Source organism: Artemia franciscana, chromosome 11, assembly GCF_032884065.1.
Source record: "Artemia franciscana chromosome 11, ASM3288406v1, whole genome shotgun sequence".
Taxonomy (NCBI): Eukaryota; Metazoa; Arthropoda; class Branchiopoda; order Anostraca; family Artemiidae; genus Artemia; species Artemia franciscana.
In genome coordinates, this window is record NC_088873.1 from 6,085,567 (window position 1) to 6,106,442 (window position 20,876).

A 20,876-nucleotide genomic window follows, 5' to 3' on the forward strand; every position below is an offset into this window, starting at 1 on the left:
CCACAAAGACATAATTTCTGGATCTTTCAACTATGTTGAATAAAATAACTATCTCAAAATTGTAATCGAGTGTGTTTGGGGAAATGGTGGTTTTGGGAGGAGGTTGGTTGCCCTCCAATCACTTTCAACTATTAAAAAGGGCACCGACCTTTTCAATTTCCAATCGAATAAGGCCTTTTCGCAGTTTCTATGACAACTCCTTCGATACGAAGCTCCCTGGTCTTAAAAAAAAAATAATAATAATAATATATTCTGCCCACATCGCTCTTTGCTTAGGGGTTTTCCACATCAATGCTTAGGGGTTTTCCACTATTTTGGAAAGAAGTCAAGTTAGGGGAATGAAACTTTCAGGAATGAATTCTGGGCATAAAATATAACCTGGGAAGGCGTTCCCCAGCTATGCCCTTTCCTATTTCTTTAGCTTAGAAGGTTACATACATGACAAGTCTATCTGAATTTTGACAATTAGCATTACAGTTTTTGAAAATTGTAATTCCTGTTATTACAATAGAAATTTCATCCATATCGATGGTTTTCCCCTAAATTTATGAAATGAATTTAGGGATCTTTGAAACCATATGAATCGGAAGATTGAGCAAAAGTATGAGGTTCAAAACGCTTTTCTTGTGCCTCACTTGAGTAGATCTATTTTCCAAGGCTTCACTTTTATAACACCAAGACTATTAAAGGTCATAAAAGGTCAGTGTCCTCTAAAGGGAGAGGGAGTCGAGGAAGGCGCATCTTATCAGGAGATTGTTAAGGCTCTGGGTACATTCTTGAAAGTCTTTGTCACCTAATCAACCACTTTCCAGAATAGCAAAAAAAAAACATAAACTAGGACTTTATCGAATATTTGATTCTTGGTATGTTAAGAATTAAAAGCAAACATTCAATAAAAAGTTAACGATGATCTTACAAGCCATATCTTAAAAGTTTAGCGTTATATCTAATTTCGTTTTGAGTCAATCAAAAGAATTTAATTTTTTTTACTAATAATTATGTTTTAATTCTATATACCAAAATTGCTTAATTCAATTTTTATTTCAGCTCCAAGCCAGCAAGAATTAGTCTTGGCTGAACTCTCATCAGTTTTAAATGAGTTAGACAGAAAGAAACTGCACGTGAAGAAAACCCCAGAAGTATTCATATCAAAGTACTCAACACCTGAAGAAGTGCAAGAATGGCTTGAAGCCAAAGAATTCGGAACCGAGTAAGAACCGGTTGAGACAAACCCAGTTTAGACAAAACCGGTTAAAACAAGTCTAATAAACTAAAGTGGCTATTGAACTAGCAGTATTATTACCATTAACACTGACTGTTCTTTAACCCCGTGTACATATTTTTGGCTTTTGAGAGTCAAATATCCATTAAAATTTTTTATTTACGAAGTGAGCTAAAACCGGTTGAGAAAAACCCAGTTTAGACAAAGTCGGTTAAAACGAGTCTCATAAGCTAAAGTGGCTAATGAACTAGTTGCATTATTGCCATTAACATTAGCTGCTCTTAACTCAGTGTATATTTTTCGGTTATTCAGAGACAAATACCCACTGATATTTTTTTAGAGGATAGACACTGACAGCTCATTGGCTGATTTAACTTCACTTTAAAGCCGAGTAAATCTACTTATCTCCAGCATTGTCAATTGGGGGGAGGGGTGTTCCCTTAGATTTTTACCCTCCACCCTATTTTAGGGGTATTTTCATACAGAGACACCTTATCTTGGTATCTTCATTGGCAAAATTTTTTTAAGTGACAATTTTGCCCCCTAATTTTTGAAAAACACATTTCGCCTCTCTAAATTTTCTTGAATTGACACCAATGCTTACTTTCTAGAGGTAAAATAGAATTTCAGGTTGTACTCCTCTTCTAGAGGTAGTACTTTAACAAATTTGAAACCGATTTAGATTTTAGGAAATAAAATACTGTGCTAATGTGTGATTCCTAAGAAGTGAGCTAAAACCATTAATGAACTGAATTAATATTAATAATATTGCTAGTGCAGATAATGTTGAAAATGTAATTAAAAAATAGATACATTTTAAAACGAATGCGAAAAATACACTACCAAGAAAAGGTATTAATAGCGATATTATTGCATCATACTATGTATATTTAGCTATTACGGAGTCAAATACGCAATATCTTCTTTTTTGTAAACGATAAAGACTGAACTGCTCTTCTTTTAATTTAAAACTTAGCCAATTTGTGTACCTTCTAGAGTTAGACAAGAACTAGAAATAGTACTAGCTCCAAGACGTAGTGTCACCATCTAGAAATAATGTATCATAGCTTTAATAGATATAAAACTATTGTTGATTTAGCACTGGAAGACCTTCAAAGACTCGGTGATCAGATTAAACTAGCTGAAAGCTACTAATCAAGTAAATGAATTGCAATAGTATTGCTAGTGTAAGGGACACTCAACACTGAAATGTAAATACGCAAGGATAACTTTCTTATATATTTATGTGTAAAAAGAACCAAATTTCGAGAAAAAGTAATGATACAATAATTATTATTTATTACTTCATTTCCGTGTATATTTGGTTTTTTTTTTCAGAAAAACGAAAATATATATATTTTTTTTCTTTTTTTTTACAAGACATTACCTGCTCTATCTTCGCTTTAAAACTGAGCGATTGAGCTTACCTCCTAGAGTTAGATCAGAATACACAGTTTTAATCACCTCCAAGGGGTTGTGCTACCTTCTAGAGACATTCATGGCACCGTAGCTTTAATAGTCATGAAACTATATTTGATTTAGTCCAGGAAACCCTTCATAAGCACAATCATCAGATGAAATTTACTAAAACTATTAATAAACTAAATTAATGGTAATAGTGTTTTTAGATCAGGGGACACTTGACATTAAGGTGCAAACATACAATGATTTTTTTTTTTTTTTTGCACAAACATTCAAAAAACACACACAGTCGAAAAAAAATTAATAAGAGTAATTTTATTACCGTACCGAAAATATTGGCTTTTATTTCATTTCCTGTATTTTTGATCTTTTCAGAGTAAATATATAATGCTTCTTTTATTCTTCTTTTCAAGAAGTTGCCTGCTTCCAACTGAGTAAGCAGTTTTGATATGGATGATATTTATTGCATAAATATATTTTAAGTTTTTAAATAAAATATAAAGAAATATTTTTCTTGTAAAACAGGTTGTGACTCAGTATCTTTTTTGTTCTTGAGTCACAATATTATCCTTGTTAAAAAAAAGAATCATAAGTGTCCGAAACCAAACAGCAAAACAATTTTGCCAACAAATATTTTTGTTAAATGACACAGACTTCTTACTATCAATTGTTAACAAAGATCTCTAACAATTCAAAGCTTTGAAAAAGATAAACACCGATAAGCTTTGAGTTTAAAATCCAAAACTAAAAAACTTTTTTGAAAAAGACTTTTACGCATTACGGTACCGTACGCATTACGCATTAAGGTATTATATTCTATTTGAATGCTTTGTATCCTGACCTGACTCAAGGCCATTAGGTACAGTACACGGGCAGGAATTTCTTTAGTACCTCTTTCCTTAAAAAAATCCTATGGTTCACCCTATTTGCCTGCTGCCCTTTTGATAATGTGTTGTGATGGCAGACACATGGCAGACAATGGCAGAATATAGACAGGAAATACCTTTGACTTAACTCTAATTTTAGGGCTAAGAGAACTATAACTATAGCAATTTTTTTATTTGAGCTAAAACATTTAACTTCTAGTTTGTTTGTTTTTTGTGTGACTTTCTTTCTTACCAGTTTTCCTTTTCCTACTTAGTTCACTTTGTTTGGGTCTTTCTTTTTTTTCAGAGAGAATATATGATTATGAAGTTAGGGAATAATTAAACAAGAAGAGGGAGAATTGTTTGATTATTTCCTAACTTCATAATCATATATAGAAAAGTTAACGTAACTCTAAGTTAACAACGGTAAGATGATCTAAAGTTGAACTGGCTTACAGTGACAAAACTAAGAAGACAATTTTGAAAAGCCTCATTGTATTGTAAAATATATTCTACTTCTCTGATTTTTTCATAGAATAGCTATAGTGCAACTTGTAAGATAAACGCCCTACCGCTCAAGTTTTTCATTTACTGACGCATTATAAAACCTTTATTTTTTCGTTAGTTTCTTTCAGCTTATCATGAGACAAGACAAAGAGAAGCTAAAGAACAGATGGAAAATATATAATTCGGGCCATATATTTTCACATTGTTGGGGGGGGGAGGGTAAAGTATTTGGACAGTGTGAAATTAGAAAACAGTTCTTACTACATAATATGCAGAATAATTGTGCCGAACACATTAGACATCAAGACCTGCTATACCTCGCCTCCACACCCCCCCAACCCTAATATGCAAAAATATAGCTTAAATTTGTTTCTAAAATATTATATTTTTATCTTACTTTGGTATGTCTCATTGGGATTGAGCGCGAGAGAAACATATTGGAAAAACATGCGGTAGCGCGTATATCATACAAGTAACAGTATTGTATATATTTGTGTGTGTGTGTCTGTGTGTGAAATACCTTTTAGTGAATGTGTAAAAGAAAAAAACTATCCATTATTAAATCTGTACTTTCTTGCAGAAATTTGTTCTTTCTTGCAGAATCCGCAAGAAACTGAGAACCTTCAACGGCGATTCTTTATTTCAACTCAGAAAGGAACAATGTGAGAAAAAATTTGGAAAGGAAGGGAGCCGACTCTTTTCACAGATCACCCTCCAACGCAAAATCAACAACGTAAGTAGCCAATCCTACCTGCTTTAAAAGAAAGAAAAAAAAATACAGACACAAAAAAAGAAAACAAAAATACCTATATAATTATGTCCCCTGCAAAAAAAAAAATAGGGGAAAAATACCAATTAAATGAACTTGTAAGAACAAAGATGGAAAATAAAATTATCGATAAAATACGAAAACTTTCAGCACATAGACGAATAAAAATGCGGCATCTGGTATACCCCAACAAAAGCCGCAAAAACGAACCTATTATGTAAAAAGTAGCTTAAACTAAAGCAAATTAAAAACTCCAAAACTGGTAACTAATTCATTTCACGTCTAATTAACTCCATAAATGTAATTCCATAACAGCATAAGCAAAAAATTGAGATCTATTTAATGAAACTTTTGGTATAATTTCTGAGATGGAGATGCATAGAAACGGCATCATTGTATTCTTCACGGTCGAAAATCACTAGACGACGATTTTCAATCACTCCTTTTGCATACTTCCCTGCCAGCACCCCTAGTAAGTTAAAACAAACAACACGTTTTAGAAAAAAAACTACTTCATGAAAAAATAAGTTATTTATACCTATTTTTAGGAAAATAATTGAAAATTTTATGTGGAACTTTAGCGGTGATAATATATCCTTAGGGCTCTTTATCTATGTGATATCTGTGCACTTCCCTGCTTTCTATTAGCTTCGCCCGCAAATCTTGGAAACATTCAGAAAGGCAAACCCAAACATAAGTACTGTTGCATAAAAAAATTAGACAGTATCAAATAGCTTCGCTTTCAAACTAATTTTAAAAACATTTCCAAAGGAAAATTTCTTAAAGAAAAATATGTAAAAGATCCTAACTCTACTTCTTCATTTATTGTAAGGCTTGAAATAATGTACGAAAATGAATCCTAACTTACAATAAAAGTTAAATTTATCCATAAAGTAGGCTAAGATGTACCGTGCCAAGGCCAAGCCTCGTCATCACATTGAAAATACCCAGACCAAAGACTGCCAATTATAGTTTTACCAAATTTTAGAAAAAAAGGAACATTTTGTTTGAACTTTGGCCCAAATAATTATCAGGTAAATGTTCTTTTGTTCATTTTTAATTCTCTCTAGGATAATTCCTCTTTATCCACGATGAGCTTATGTCTTGAAAGCAAAAGGTAGTTAATAAAGACAGACAAAAATTCAGCTAGCCGGTGACTCATCAACAAGATCAGATGCACAGCTAGACAAGATTTCCTAGTAGACTTGTAGTTTATTAAATATTCTTTTATTTTTTTAAACTACACAGTTATGGCATTGGTCAGAAGTGTCAGGATTGGTCAGAATATCAAGGGCCATACCCCCACATAAAAGTACATTGTGTTTTGGTTATTTCACTTTTATTATTTGAGAGTAACATAGTAAAATTACTGTTTGTTGTGCCTATATATTTTTCCTAGCCTAGGTTTCAAGTTTGGAAGGTTTTGATATGATTTTTCGCTTTGGAGGATTCGCCTCCTATTTTGACGAAGTTGTCTTATGACTTAAGACAACCCAGGAATCCCTAAGTATGGATAAAAGTTACCAGTTTGATTCTACCTAAAGGATATACCTCCCCTACAGCTTAGCCCTCAGTGTGGCAGCCTGAAGTGGCGATTGAATAATAGCGTCTCAGGGAGATTTCAATAAGAAGAGAAACCTTTTTGTCCGGGACGGTCTTTATGTGTGGTATAAGGATATGCCTATAACCATGCAAGAGGTAATCTGTATAGATCGTTTTACTTGGGGAGTGGAATGTAAGCCTCAGTAATACACTGGTCACCTCTTTTACCTCCAATAAGTCTTTTTAAAGTTAAATCTCCAAGAGAAACTCAACAATACAAGAACCCATTGTAGTGTTTTTCATGGCGTTCCCTACATACACTGGAAATATAAATCAAAATAAATCTGCAGGTAAGTACTATAGAACAAATATATGATGTCAAGTACTTTCTTTTTTAAACTTATTGAGCCTTTCTCTTTCTCAAACGGTTCCCTTTACAGTCTTTGGTTCCCTTTACCGTCTGTCTTGCTCAGTTTTTGTTTCTAAATTTTTATCCGGTTTACTTCCATCTCCCTTCCAAAATCTGTTTCGGTTGAGATCTGAACAACATAATCAAAACACGCGCTCTGCCTTTGACCTTCAAGTGAGACGAACTCCAACAGTACGTTAAGATTTTTCCCCGGATGTAGTATGTGCTAAAGTGTGGAACATGCTTCCAAAAGAGCTCAGATGTAGGAGCTCCCTCGGGTATTTCAAAGATAATTTAAATAAATACTTAGTTAAAGGTCAATAAGTGATTGATAAAAAAAGAAAGATAAATCAAATTAGATGAAGTTTAAATTTTTTAGTATATTTAGGTGAGGTGGTTGTACGTCCGAGGAGGGAGGGAGGAACCCTATGGTTAAGATTATATAATGAGGAGGCGTGTGGTTGTGTCGAAGAGTGAAGTGGGAGCCGTACTGCGTGTTAGTGAAGAATCTTTTATGTTTATGGGTGTCAACGTGAGTTTTGTCACAGAGCAGTGTACTTTAAGTTTAGTTATTTCCTTCTTTCTTAATTAAACCCGATTGAACCTTGAACCTTTTAAATTCCACGGAAGATTCAGAATAACAATTTTTTCTAAAACGTCTAGATAAAACTTATGTTTTCTCGTTGTTGTTTTTCAAATCCCATCTCCTCTTCTGTGAGTGTTCAAAAACTAATTTTTTATGTTCGTGCATCATCAGCACCTACATACTAACAATTTTAAAGTATAAACAGCATAGAAAAACTCTGAATTTGAGGTCATTAAATGACTTAATTTTAGGGCATTCTACTATAAATTATCCTAAGGCAACTTTATCCCTACTCAAAAGACTGCAGTATAACACTAACATCCCGAACAGGGTCTGTGTCCAACAATTCAGATGGATTGACCACGTCCAGCACATGTGCAACGACCAACTACCAAAAATTGCCTTCGAAGGCTGCCTCCACGGTTCTCGCCCTCGCGGTCACCCTCTGAAGCGCTGGAAGGAGAAATTCTCCGACTGCAACCTCCCTGGTCTTCTCAGATCGGCAAAAAAACAGAGAGCAGTATAGGCAACAAATATATTCGTTCGTGAGGAGAGAGGCCCCGAGACGACCACCAAGGCCGGATGGGACTTAAGTCAAGTCGCTTTATCCCAAACGTTTGGTAGAATACTCTTCCGTCATGGGACAGCCCTTCCACAGTCGCACCGGGTTAACAAATATTCAACAAGAACATTATATTTTGCTCCAGAATTTCATATTTTACCTTATGTTAGCTTGCTTCCAATTCATTCACTAATGACCTTGATTCATCCAAATGAAAAACATTACCTTTACTTCATCTAACGTAATATTAAACTATAAAAATTAGGCTGTTTTCATTTTGAATTTTAAACTTTTTATTCCAATCATGTTCACACCTCCCAAACATTCAAAACCAAAAATATAAAACCACACAATTCATTTCTTCAACTTGTAAATTTTCCATTCCCATCTCAAAGCCCATGTTGAAAGAAAGATTATTTTGACAAAAAAGGATTCAATTTCACATAATTCATACGAAAATGGTAAAATGTGTGCCACTCACCCACTTTTCCTAAAATAAAAAAAAAAAATTAGCAGCTAAATTAAAAACAAATCTTAGCAGCTAAGCGTTGGGAAACCAAATATCTCCATACAATTGAGAATTTTCATCTTGATGAGCTCTTTGTCCGTTCTCTTCACCATATTTCTCTACTTTCAGCGCCAGGTAATAGCGACCAACTTTCTCACATTGATAAAACAATTAATTCTGCAAAGAGAGGTTTTCATACAAACCCAAGCACTTTAAAAGGCATTAGAAAAAATACTACTTATTTATTGAAGAGTATATTTCAGAAGGAATGAATTCTTCCCGTTTTGCTCATTCCCTTTTTGACTATTTTTATTTTAACATTCGGTGTAAATTTCAGTGATAACTCTACTCTAGTCAGGTAGATAGTTTTCAACCACCCCCCTCCCTCGCCTAGGGATCTTTCATTGATTTCACTTGGATTTTGGTTAAATGAATTATTTATCTGGTGAAACCCTCTTTAAAAGAATATCTGAATTTGAATAAAACAAATTTCTTGAGAAAATAAAGGATAAAACTGTGGAACAAGGGACATATATAGCCCGAACAAACTCAAGTGGGTTCCTTCAGTATCCAGATAAAGTCTCTTTGGATTTGAAGTTGAGATAGCAGATTGTCAGATTTGGTACCCAAGAAAATTCAATACCAGACGGAGATGCCGATTGCTGCGTTTGATGTTGAGGAAGATCAATGAAGTATTGCAGATATTACCATACCCTCCATGTATATAGGGTACCAATGGGATCATTACTTTCTAAAACGGTTATGCTCTCTATGTATGTTCGAAGACCACATTGCTTTTCCATGACGCACAAATAACAGTTTAATTGGACAAACCCTTTTTATTTGACACTGAAACAACAAAACATCTCTGGATATTTCGATCACATATACAGTGGCCGTTTTCAGTCGATAATCTGAAGATGTATACTGAAGGTGGCCACTGCATATGTGAACAAAATATCCTGAGGTTATTTGGTTGTTTCACAGTATAATAAACAATTTGTCCCTAATGAACTGTTATTTTTGCTGTTATGCTATAGAATTCAGTAATATATGTAGAAGAGCGTTGGGATCAAACCTCCGTTAAAATATTCCCCGTATTCCCCCTACCCAAGAACCAAAAATTTAACTTAGTTTTTAGTTTAAACTTTAGTTTAAACTTAATTAGTTTTCAAAGGGCATCATAATTAGTAGACGCTTATCCTAGTCTCTACTTTAGTGATCTTCTACCCTCATATTAGATCTAAAGAAACACAGATCGAACTACCAAAGCCTGGTTTTATTGATAACCCTATGTATCCCACTTTCATGTTACCTGTTTTCTTAATCCAATGAAAATTTGACATTTTAATATTTCATCTTAAACTTCCGACTTTAATTCAACTTTACTTTTACTCCATATTTACTGAAGATTTAACTATTTTCTTTTTTTTAAGTACAATACCGTCAATAAACGAAGCGAAGAACTAAGCTCGGTTTTGGAGAAATTCAGGAAAAAAACATTGGCAGAAAGCCAAGGAGCCACGAAAGGGGGATATGATCCCAAATTTTACAGGGATCCAGATTATTCAGGTACTAATATTATTTCAAGATTTTTTTTCAGTATGAAATTAGAGGAGAAAGGGATGTGATTCAAGAAATCCTTAACCTTGGACTGCAGTCCAAGAAAACTCATCACTAAGCCACTACTGAAATGATAGATACCCAAAGTACACTAGAAAATCAGAATTAATTATAATTCCTAAATCATTCTACCATAGAAAGCACAAGGGGGAAGTGGAAAGAAGAATGAACTACAAAAATAAAAAGAAAAAATACATATAAGATTGCCCTTTCAAATAAAAAGAAGGAGAAATTATAAAACAGGTGGCAAATACATATCAGAAAGAGCGTATAAACTAGAAATATTTTAGGACTTAGCTTAGCCTAGTGGCTCAAAAAATTTGGCATAGGTACATTATTCAACTTTTTTCTTCTCCGTTTTACGTGTTTCGTTAACCATGGTAGACTCAAATACTTACAGCCTTAAGCTTGTTCTGATCCTCTTGCTCCCTCGTACGGCCCTAAGTCAAGCAGAAGCAAGTTGTACTCTACTGTACTCTTCAATATTACACTTCTCTAGTGAACATTACTACTTTCTTAATGGTCTCACCACCTATCTTAAAAAAACTTTTATATTTATATTTTATGAAATAAATAATAAAAGAAGAGATAGAAATTCTTTCACCCCCTATTGTACTAACCTTCAAGCAAGTGAGCTTTGCAGAGCCGAGGCCATGCGCCTCTTCGTCCCTTTTGAAGGGGCGAATGTAAGAATGTAAGAGAAGGAATACATCAATGTAATCAATGTAAGAATGTAAGAATTACATAAGAATGTAAGAATATAAGAATTACAGCAATATAAGAATTAAGAAGAATGTAAGAGAAAGAATACATCAAGCAAAGGGCTGATTATGGTTCAAGTTTGTCTATTTAAATGCCTTCTTTTCTTGACGAATAGTAACCTTTAGCTTTAGGTTTATACGACAAAGCAACAGACACGAGCTTTATGTTGCTGGCTTCAGGTGGCTTCGTGTTGCTATGAGTAATTTGTACTAACAGTAGATTGGTAGGGAAATGGGAATTGTTCTTGCTAAAGCTGTTAATTCTGTTCATCAAATTGTAATCGCCAATCCGTTTAATTTTATTTATTACCTCCGCTTTCCTGTAACATATCAAAATCTCATAACTAGAAATTTGAATTTTTGTTTTTTTCTACGAGTTTTTATTAATGTTTTGTGTTTTTCAGATTGAGTCCAGATGATACGTTACCGCTTTCAAGCACTATCAGAGGTCAGACAAGTAACGTCATTTTTACCTGTATACTATTGCTAACATTGCACAAGGGATTTTCATTTCTTATTTAAATTAAATAAAATAGTCCGCTTAGATTAGTTTTGATAGTGGCTTTTCAACAGAATTTAAGATGCATTTAATGTGAATGTAGATTTAATGTAAATTAAACAATGTTAATGTTTAATGTTTCATGTAAATGAAACAGACAAGAAACACATACATATAAGTTATAGATCCATTTTTCAAGGACCTTCAGAATGATGAAAACTGGGTCCTTTTTTGACACGTAGGCAATCTGGCACCTAATAGCAGTTCCAGCTAAGTGGCCGGCGCGCAGGGTTGAGAATCCTTTGTCCTAGCAGCACGGGCTAAATTCCTGGCTTGGCCATTCATTTGGTTTAGGACGAGGGTCAGTGGCGTGACTCTATAAGCTCAGCCAGAGTCGACCCAGCTCTCAATGGGTGCCTGGAGAAATCTGGGGAAGGTAAGCAGGAAGGGTATGCCAAATCACAGATTGGCCGCACCCCCCCCCCATTGCATTTCCTGGCTAAAGGGCAAAACGACAGAGATCAGTACAGCCAGTTTGGACCTTAAGAGTCTAGTGTCGTCATACTTACTTACTTACATCCATGTTCATGGAACTAACTGTGTTCCCAATTTTTTCAGATGTCAGAATAATATGGATAAACATTGATCTGGTTAACACAGTGGTATTATGCCACCGTATGTAAATTTAGGATAGATAGTCGGTCAGAGGAGAAAATCGAAGAAATTATTGACAGCAACAGGACGTCTGAGAAAAAGTCTCTCCGATCAAAACCCGCCAATAAGAAGAACTTAACCAACACAAGTAAACATGTTATGCGTGTTACACTTAAGTTAACCGGATGATACAAAGAGCTTGAGAAGAAAAATCACAATGTAACCGAATGAAAAAGAAAGCAACAGAAAGAAAAATCACAATATAGCCAAGCGTTTGGTGACATTGTTTGGCCCAAAACAACTCGATACTTACATCCTTAATTTCTCCAAATTCAGCGGAGACTGAAGAAAGCAGACTGTTGTCCCCAGAATAGAGACGGTTTTAAGAGAGGGGTTTAGAGAGGGGACACTTTACCCGGGTACAAATATTTTAAGGGCGCCAAATTTCAAATAAATAGTTTAATATTTATAATCATTTTGTAATTTTTGAGATTTTATTTTTATACTACTGAAGTAGAGGGCACAGTTAGCAGTAATTACTGGCAAATTAAATCCAAAATTCTCATATATTTTTTTCACATTTTAAAAAAATAAAGTAAAAAAAGTCAGATCTAAATAAATGAGAAATTTTGCTAAAATCTGGCCTGAAAATATTTGGGAGACAGGGGGAGGGACTAATTAAGATTTTGCCCTGGACCCAAGAGAGGCTAGAACCACCACTGCCCTAGACGGTCTACCGGCTTAGTCAACTAGCTTACTTAACCTACCAAGATTTACCCAAGCTGACCTAAGGCTGCTTCGTGTGGACTAGATTTTGATTTAAGATTTTCAAGAAAATAAACAATTCTGATCAGTTATCACTTACAGAGAAATTATACCTTTGATCTATTTGTATTTAAGGTTAATCATATGGACTACCTAATTTTTTGAAACTTTTTAATTTTTAAATGAAGTCGCCAGACCCTTTGCTGTTAGTAACTCTAGAACTTTTTTCTTATTCATATCTTACTTTATTAAATCACTTAAGATTCCTTCTAGCTCTTCGGACGTAGTATCTGATTTTGTTTTGGCTGATGGTTATTAGCTAACCAAGCCGATTCCCACGAATCATAAGGAGCAAAAGAGTCAACTCGAATTACAATGAACACAAATGAAAGAGAGTTGGACTATGTACTTTTTGTAAGCTTTACTTATGTCATTCAGCAGGCTACAAGTTTACCAAGACTATAGTTCCTCCTGTGCCTCCAGAGGCACTTGAAACATCCAAGAAAAGCCACTGACCTCAGGTATACTGCTGTCCATACGTCTTCCAAATAGCGTTGTGGAGATGCTGGTTGACTTTGGAGCTTGATGGTGCAGCGATATTTTAGTGTATTTTTTGGTGTGCCTCTTTGCCTGAATCCAAAAGGACGTCATTTGAAGACAGCTTTTGTAAGTGGAAAGTCAGGCATTCGGATGGATTGACCTAGGTACCTCCATTTGCGGTACTTTATCACGCCAGTGGTTAATGGTTGTAACATGAGTTCAATCACAGTCGGGACTCGCTACGTCCAGTGAAGGTTTAGGATGAGATGCAGGCAAATGTACTCGAACCCCAGTAAATTCTTTGCTGAATGTTGACTCAGGTGCCTGTTTTATGAACTGTAACAAACGATTGAGAGTACATTGCTTGTTCTGAACAATGCTTCCTAGGTACTTAAATTAGGTGACCTGTTCAACCATTTGAGGGTCAGACTTAACGTCTAGCGGTAAGCCGGCATTTGCCATATTCTTTTCTTTGTCAACAATTATTCTTAAGCCAAACTGTTCAGTCGGTTCCTTAACGTAATTAAAAAAAACAAGTTTTTTTTTTAAATGAAAGTAAGGAGCGACATTAAAACGAACAAAAATTCCTTCGTATATGAAAGGGGCTGCTTCCTCATCAACGTCCCGCTCTTTACGCTAAAGTTTGGCTCTTTCTCTCAACTCTGCTTTTTAAAACAGTAAAAAACTCAAATGCGTAATAATTTCTGTTCGTTTTAAGTTTTAATGCTGCTCCTCACTTTCAGTAGAAAATACTTTTCATATTTATTTTTTCATTCTTTTTTTTAAATAATGCTAGAAAATCCTATGCCCCCTCCATTGAAAGTCTCTTCCCCAATAAAACATTCCTTCATTGAAAGATCCTCCCACGTAACCCCCCTCAACTTTCCCCCAAACCAAATAAATCCCCCTTAAAATGTCTGTACAGTTCCCAGTAACCATTACTATATGCAAACACAGGTAAAAGTTTGTAACTTGCAGCCCCTTCCACGGCGACTGCGGGGGAGTAAGTCGTCCCCAAATACATAGCTATTAGGCTATTCGACTATGGTGAATAAAATGGCTATCTCAGAATTTTGATCCGGTGACCTTGGGGAAAAATGAGCGTGGGAGGGGGCCTAAGTGCCCTCCAATTTTTTGGTCACTTAAAACGGGCACTAGAAATTTTAATTTCTGTTAGAATGAGCCCTTTTGCGACATTCTAGGACCACTGAGTCGATACGATCACCCCTGGGAAAAAAAAAATAAGCAAGCATCCATGATTTGTCTTCTAGCAAAAAATTCCACATTTTTGTAGATAGGGGCTTGAAACTTCTACAGTAAGGTTCTCTAATACGCTGAACCTGATGGTGTGATTTTCGTCAAGATCATATTACTTTTAGGGGGTATTTCCCCCTATTTTCTAAAATGAGGCAAATCTTCTGAGGCTCGTAACTTTTGACGGGTAAAACTAATCTTGATGAAACTTATATATTTAAAATCAGCATTAAAATGCGATTCTTTTGATGTAACTATTGGCATAAAAATTCCATTTTTTAGAGTTTTCGTTACTATTGAGCTGGGTCGCTCCTTACTACAGTTCGTTACCACGAACTGTTTGATAAAGATATTCTTGGATCTTCTGTATAGATAATTCAAGCCGTCGTTCAATACCTTTGGCAAATTAGAGGTCTCCGATTCTTGTTTCTTACGTGATTTCCCTAACCGCTGCAACTTCGAAGTATATAATCCACATTCAGTACAAATATCAGAAGGGAAAAGATGCAGAGTTCTTCTTAACTCCGGTTTTATCCTAGAGAATCTTGTGTTTCTTTCTGGTGTCCAAACATGGCACTCAGTGTTCTTGTATTATGCTACTATAATTCGGACGAAAAACTTTCCACAGAGTCTGTCTATCAACGGATTCAAGCGCCTTTTCAAAGTTTATGACAACAAGATATACCTTGTTCCTCCACTCACAGACCTCATGTAATAGCGTACGTATATAAAAGATAAGATCAGCACAGGACCTGTTAAACTGGAAACCGTGCTGTACTTCTCTCATATACTGGTTCAGGACGTAGCTTATTCTGCTTAGTATGATGACCAACACCAATTCCCCTAGTGTCGATAGGGACTTGTTCCTGTCCAGTTTTTGTATTTAAATGCATCTCCTTTCTTTAAAACTTTAACGAGGATGCTCCTTGTTCAAACCTTGAGTGTATTTATTCGATATTCTGTATTACAATTATCAGGGCTATCTAGACATCGAGACAGACCCTTTTGGAGTTTTTTCAGCATCTCGTCAGATATTCTGTCTTCGCAAGGGGATTTTATCTTTTTTAGCAGTAATTATTTCTTCAGGCGACTGTGGATCAATGCTGACACTGATGTCTAGGAAGGGGGCATCTGGGATGTCAGGAAAGGGTTTATTTAACTGACTCTCAAAGTGTTTCACCCGGACTTTGTTTATTCTTTCTAGTTCTGTGGCCAACTGACGAGTCCCGTTTCTCACTGGTTTGTCGAACTCCCGACGTTTCCCGGCATATTCATTAGTAATTCTGTATTTTTTCCTCCAGCTCCCCTTCTTTACCGCCTTTTCTGCTTTCTCAGCTTTGCTTCAATATACTGCCTCATGTCTATTCAAGTATGTTTTTTTTATTGGTTTATCTAACTACTTTATCTTCCCTCCCCCCTCCAAAGCTGATCTTTTTTGGATTGTAAATAATTTTGTTGGGTATGATATTGCAGTGGGACTAGGTGAAGCTGCCTAGGTGAAGAGCCAAGTGAGCATGATGTATTATCTTTATAATTTTTTTTTCTAGACCAGGGCACTTCGAATAGATAGAGTTGTCGTAGAAACTTCAAAAGGGGTTCATTCGATTGGAAATAGAAAATTCTAGTTCCCTTTTTAATTATTGAAAGTGATTGGAGGCAATCTGCCCCCCCCCCTTCGATGCCCATCATTTTCCCAAACACATCCAATCCAAATTTTGAGAAAGCCATTTTGTTCAGCATAGTTGAACAGTTCTGTAATTATGTCTTTGAGGATGACAAGCCCCCCCCCCAAAGCCCTAAGGGTAAGGATTGTAAGTTGAGTTCCAGGGGCTGATAAGATTTTTAAACAACAAAGAGAGATAAAACTCTACAAAAAAAACCTCAAACGAGACGAAAACCTCATTAATTAAGAACTTTCATTCGATAAGATTTTTATGGAAGGGGCGGTCGTATACACTTCGGAGGGCGTTCAACCAACAGGAAATCAAGAATTCTAGCGCCCTTTTCAAGAGTCAAAAGTGATCGGAGGGCAACTAGCCCCCCACACCCTCATGTATTCTTTCACCGAAATGCATCCTATAGAAATTTTGGTATAGCCATTTATTCAAAATAGACAGAATGTCATAAAACAATACCTCCAGGGTTGACACAATTCCCCAGAGCCCTCGAGCAAGAGATGTAAGTTATGCCCTTGGGGAATATAAGGTTTTTATGGAATGGATAATCGTATAAACTTCACACGGGGCTCATTTGATTGGAAATTGGAAGCTATAGTACCCTTTTCAAGAGTCAAAAGTGATTGGAGGGCAACCAGCACCTCGCCCCGCCCTAGCCCATCATTTCCCAAACCAAACATCCAATCAAAATTTTGAGACATATAATTTCTTCAGCATTGTTAAAAGAACCAGTAATTATGTCTTTGGAGATTTCAACCCCCCCCCTACAGATTCCAAGGTAAAAGATGTAAATTAGGCAATTCGTTTATTGTTTACGTATAGTATAATGTTATTGAGAAATGTATGCATGTTTGACCTTTACTTTCCCCAAATACGATGGGCATTCAGGTGAGTCGCCCTTCAGGAAATGTTGAGGGGAGATTTGTACTAAATCAAAACATGCTATGTGTATAAGGGTTGTCAAAAGAGTGTAACTCAGGAATGAAAGCATATTAATTTAGAACTTTCAGGAATTGATAAGGGAGATAATCAATGGACCAAAATGCAATATTTTCATGCTACTACAACTGCTACTCCAACTAATACTGCTTCTACTGCTACCACAACTACTACTACGACTAAAACTACTGCTTCTGTAGCGAGTACTACCAAGGCTGAGGATATTGAAATAAACATCTGAGGAACAATTAAGGGGAAAGTTGAACTAAATCAAAACATACTAACTGCATACAGACTGCTAATACAGACGTTTCAGCAATATTTTTCGAACGACTTACTGTTTCAAGAGGAAACTTCTGGGGCATCTTGAGTGAGATGTTCAACTTACCAAAAGCCAACATGTACCAGCTACTACTGCTAGTAATTCTGCTGCTACTACCGTTACTGCTATTACTACTACTGCTGCCACTAGAACTGCTACTACTGTACACGAATACTTTATACCACAAATACCAGTATAATTAAGGCTTTGCGTATGAAGGTGAAAATTTGACAGAAGGTTGAGGGTGAATTAAAACTAAGTCAAAACACAATATACGCATGCAGATTGTCATAAGCCCATGTCTCAAGAATGGATTTGGGCATTAAGCTGAAACTTTCAGAGAATACTTAAAGGAAAAAATCAATCGACAAAAAGGTAATATGTGTATGTCACTACTAACACTACTACCGTCGCTACTTTTACTAATACTACTACTATTTCTGAACTACCCCGACTACTACTTCAATTGCAACAAATTGTAAAGTTTAGAGTTTTAAGATGAAAAGGGCGCCAAAAGGGAACATCAACGACATTTTTGGAACGGCTTACTGTTTCAAGAGGACACTTCTGAGGCATCTTAAGTGGGATGTTCAACTGACCAAAAGCCAACGTGTATCAGCTACTACTGCTATTAATTCTGCTGCTACTACCGTTACTACTATTACTACTACTGCTTCTACTGTACACGAATACGTTATATTTCTAAACTACCCCAACTACTACTTCAATTGCAACAAATTGTAAAGTTTAGAGTTTTAAGATGAAAAGGGCGCCAAAAGGGAGCGTCAACGACATTTTTGGAACGGCTTACTGTTTCAAGAGGAAACTTCTGAGGCATCTTAAGTGGGATGTTCAACTGACCAAAAGCCAACGTGTATCAGCTACTACTGCTATTAATTCTGCTGCTACTAGCGTTATTACTATTACTAATACTGCTACTACTGTACACGAATACTTTATATTTCTAAACTACCCCAACTACTACTTCAATTGCAACAAATTGTAAAGTTTAGAGTATTAAGATGAAAAGGGCACCAAAAGGGAACGTCAACGACATTTTTGGAACGGCTTACTGTTTCAAGAGGAAACTTCTGAGGCGTCTTAAGTGGGATGTTCAACTGACCAAAAGCCAACGTGTATCAGCTACTACTGCTATTAATTCTGCTGCTACTAGCGTTATTACTATTACTAATACTGCTACTACTGCACATGAATACTTTATATTTCTAAACTACCCCAACTACCACTTCAATTGCAACAAATTGTAAAGCGTAGAGCATTAAGATGAAAAGGGTGCCAAAAGGGCACATCAACAATGTTTTTGGAACGGCTTACCGCATCAAGGGGAAACTTCCGGGGCATCTCATTACTGGTAATCCTGCTACTAATACTACTAGTACTAATACTAATACTGTGACTGCTATTACAACTATACCTTAGGGTGTTAAGGTGACATTGTCAAGAGAAGGTGAACTGAATCACGACATGCAGTCCGTATGTGCCGGTTGTCATAAGAGCATATCAGCAACAGCGTAAGAACAGAACTTTGTGTGAAATTGAAACTTGCAGGGCTTGTTTCGGGGTATGCTGAACTAACCAAAAGACCATACTTGCATCATAATGCTACTGCTTCTGCCCCTACTACTACTACTGCTATTAAATCTAAGGCTACTATTATTAATTCTACTGCTACTACTATTAATACCGGTGCTACTAATACTGCTGCTAAGGTTATTAAGGAAAAAAATTTGGGCAATACTGAAACTGAATTGAACTAGATCGCAACATACTATGCCCGCACAAGCTATCAAGAGGACACATCAGCAATGCTTCACGAGTGGTTGATAATATTGAGTTGAAACTTTGATCGTGTGTTGAAGGGGGTGTTGAAGAAAACCAAAGGTATTATGTGCATACTGCTACTACAACTATTGCTACTACACAAGCTATGGGTATTAAGGTTAAGCTTTCAAGGAATATTTAGACGGATGTCGAAGTAAGTCAAAACGAAGTATGATCTTGTGTATTGTAAAAGAGTGACAAAGCAATATCCAAAGAACAGCTTACATTATTAATTTAAACCTTTCAGGATAAGTTGTGGCGGAATTTTAACTAACCAGAAGACACTATGTGTATACTTTTACTACTACTTCTAAGGTTGCTGCAACTAATGACACTAAGGGCTTTAAGATAAAACTTTAAGGGAACATTTAGTGGGATTTCAACTAAACAAAAAGAATAGTTACGCGCGGGTTTTCGAAAAAGCATACAAGCAATATCATAGGCAGCATGGTTGAACAGTCCATTAACTCTTATCTCTAGGGATATTGGGTATGTCAACCCCCAACAGTTATGCAATTTTCCCATTATGCTTTAAAACTAAATCAAAAGCCTCGGTTGTCTTCTGGTTGCCAATAATACATCTCAGCAATACCCAAAAATGTACATCAAAAGAATGTAAATGTAGCCAGGTTGTCAAAGAGCATAGATAGAATTTTTTGAAAATAGTATTGTTTTATTTTTCAGGTTAACTAGAGGAGGTACAAAACTAAATTAAACAATACTATTTGTTGAAAATACTATTTTCACGATTGTCAAAAGGATGTAAGTTCTTAAAAATTGTTGAAAAAGTTCTCTAGCATACAAATAGCAAGTCAAACTATGGATTCATAAAGGAAATAAATGCAAAATCATAAAGAAAAAATGGTTTTTCATTGACAAAAGTCAATAAAAACGAACAGAAATTAATTTAAAACTTATTCCACAGAAAAATTTTCTCAAAAAAAAGTAAACAACTCCATTAAACCAAAAATGAGCAGAAATAAAATCAAACTAGTTACCACAGACTGTTCGATTCTGTCCATTCCGAGTTCTATTTATTTATTGACTGATTGTAGCTTTAAGCTTGGTAGATTATTTGATTTCATTTCTGTTCATTTTTGGTTCAATGGAGTTCGTTTTTTTTTCTTTGAAAAACTTATTTTGTGGAAAAAGTTTCTTCTTAAATTAATTGAAAAGAAAAGACAGACTTCAAGGTACCCTTTCTAGCTTGAGAGTCATTTTAGTGATCATCTTTAAGTTCCACCGAAAACAGGAGTTTTGAGTTGGAATATTTTCGAAGGTACACATTTGCTTCGCGCATCTAAATAATAATTATTATGTATAATTATAAATATATTTTATAATTGTATACAGCAATTCTACTAATTACAATTGCTTCACTTATCGACTCTTTTGCAGATAAAATATGCAATATTAAGCGACAAAAAAATGCAAAACTGGTGGTTCTGAATATTGACCTGTAGATTTGTAGGTTCAGATCAAACACATTTCTATAGAGGCTTTAAACTTCATAATTTTGAAGCAAATGAAAGAACTTTTTTTGAAAATAACGGTTTTCAGGCTTGAATAGACCTTTCATTTTTATGTACTTTCAAGGTTCGCTAAAGG

General features: G+C 35.5%; 1 protein-coding gene and 1 long non-coding RNA gene across 3 annotated transcripts in view; one reads left to right on the forward strand and one right to left on the reverse strand.

Moving 5' to 3' along the window:
- LOC136032723 (epidermal growth factor receptor kinase substrate 8-like) overlaps positions 1–11,323 on the forward strand; it is a 122,906-nt gene extending 111,583 nt beyond the window's left edge. The window contains exons 11-14 of one of the 2 annotated variants that reach the window (XM_065713038.1): positions 1,048–1,210; positions 4,618–4,750; positions 9,830–9,965; positions 11,182–11,323. In XM_065713038.1, coding sequence (XP_065569110.1) covers positions 1,048–1,210; positions 4,618–4,750; positions 9,830–9,965; positions 11,182–11,186 — 437 coding nt within the window. In that variant the 3' untranslated portion in view covers positions 11,187–11,323. The remainder of the gene's footprint in view (positions 1–1,047; positions 1,211–4,617; positions 4,751–9,829; positions 9,966–11,181) is intronic. The other variant, XM_065713039.1, reaches the window with a different exon arrangement.
- Positions 1–20,876, reverse strand: part of LOC136032731 (uncharacterized) — a 306,662-nt gene that overhangs the window by 238,024 nt on the left and 47,762 nt on the right. The window lies entirely within an intron of this gene.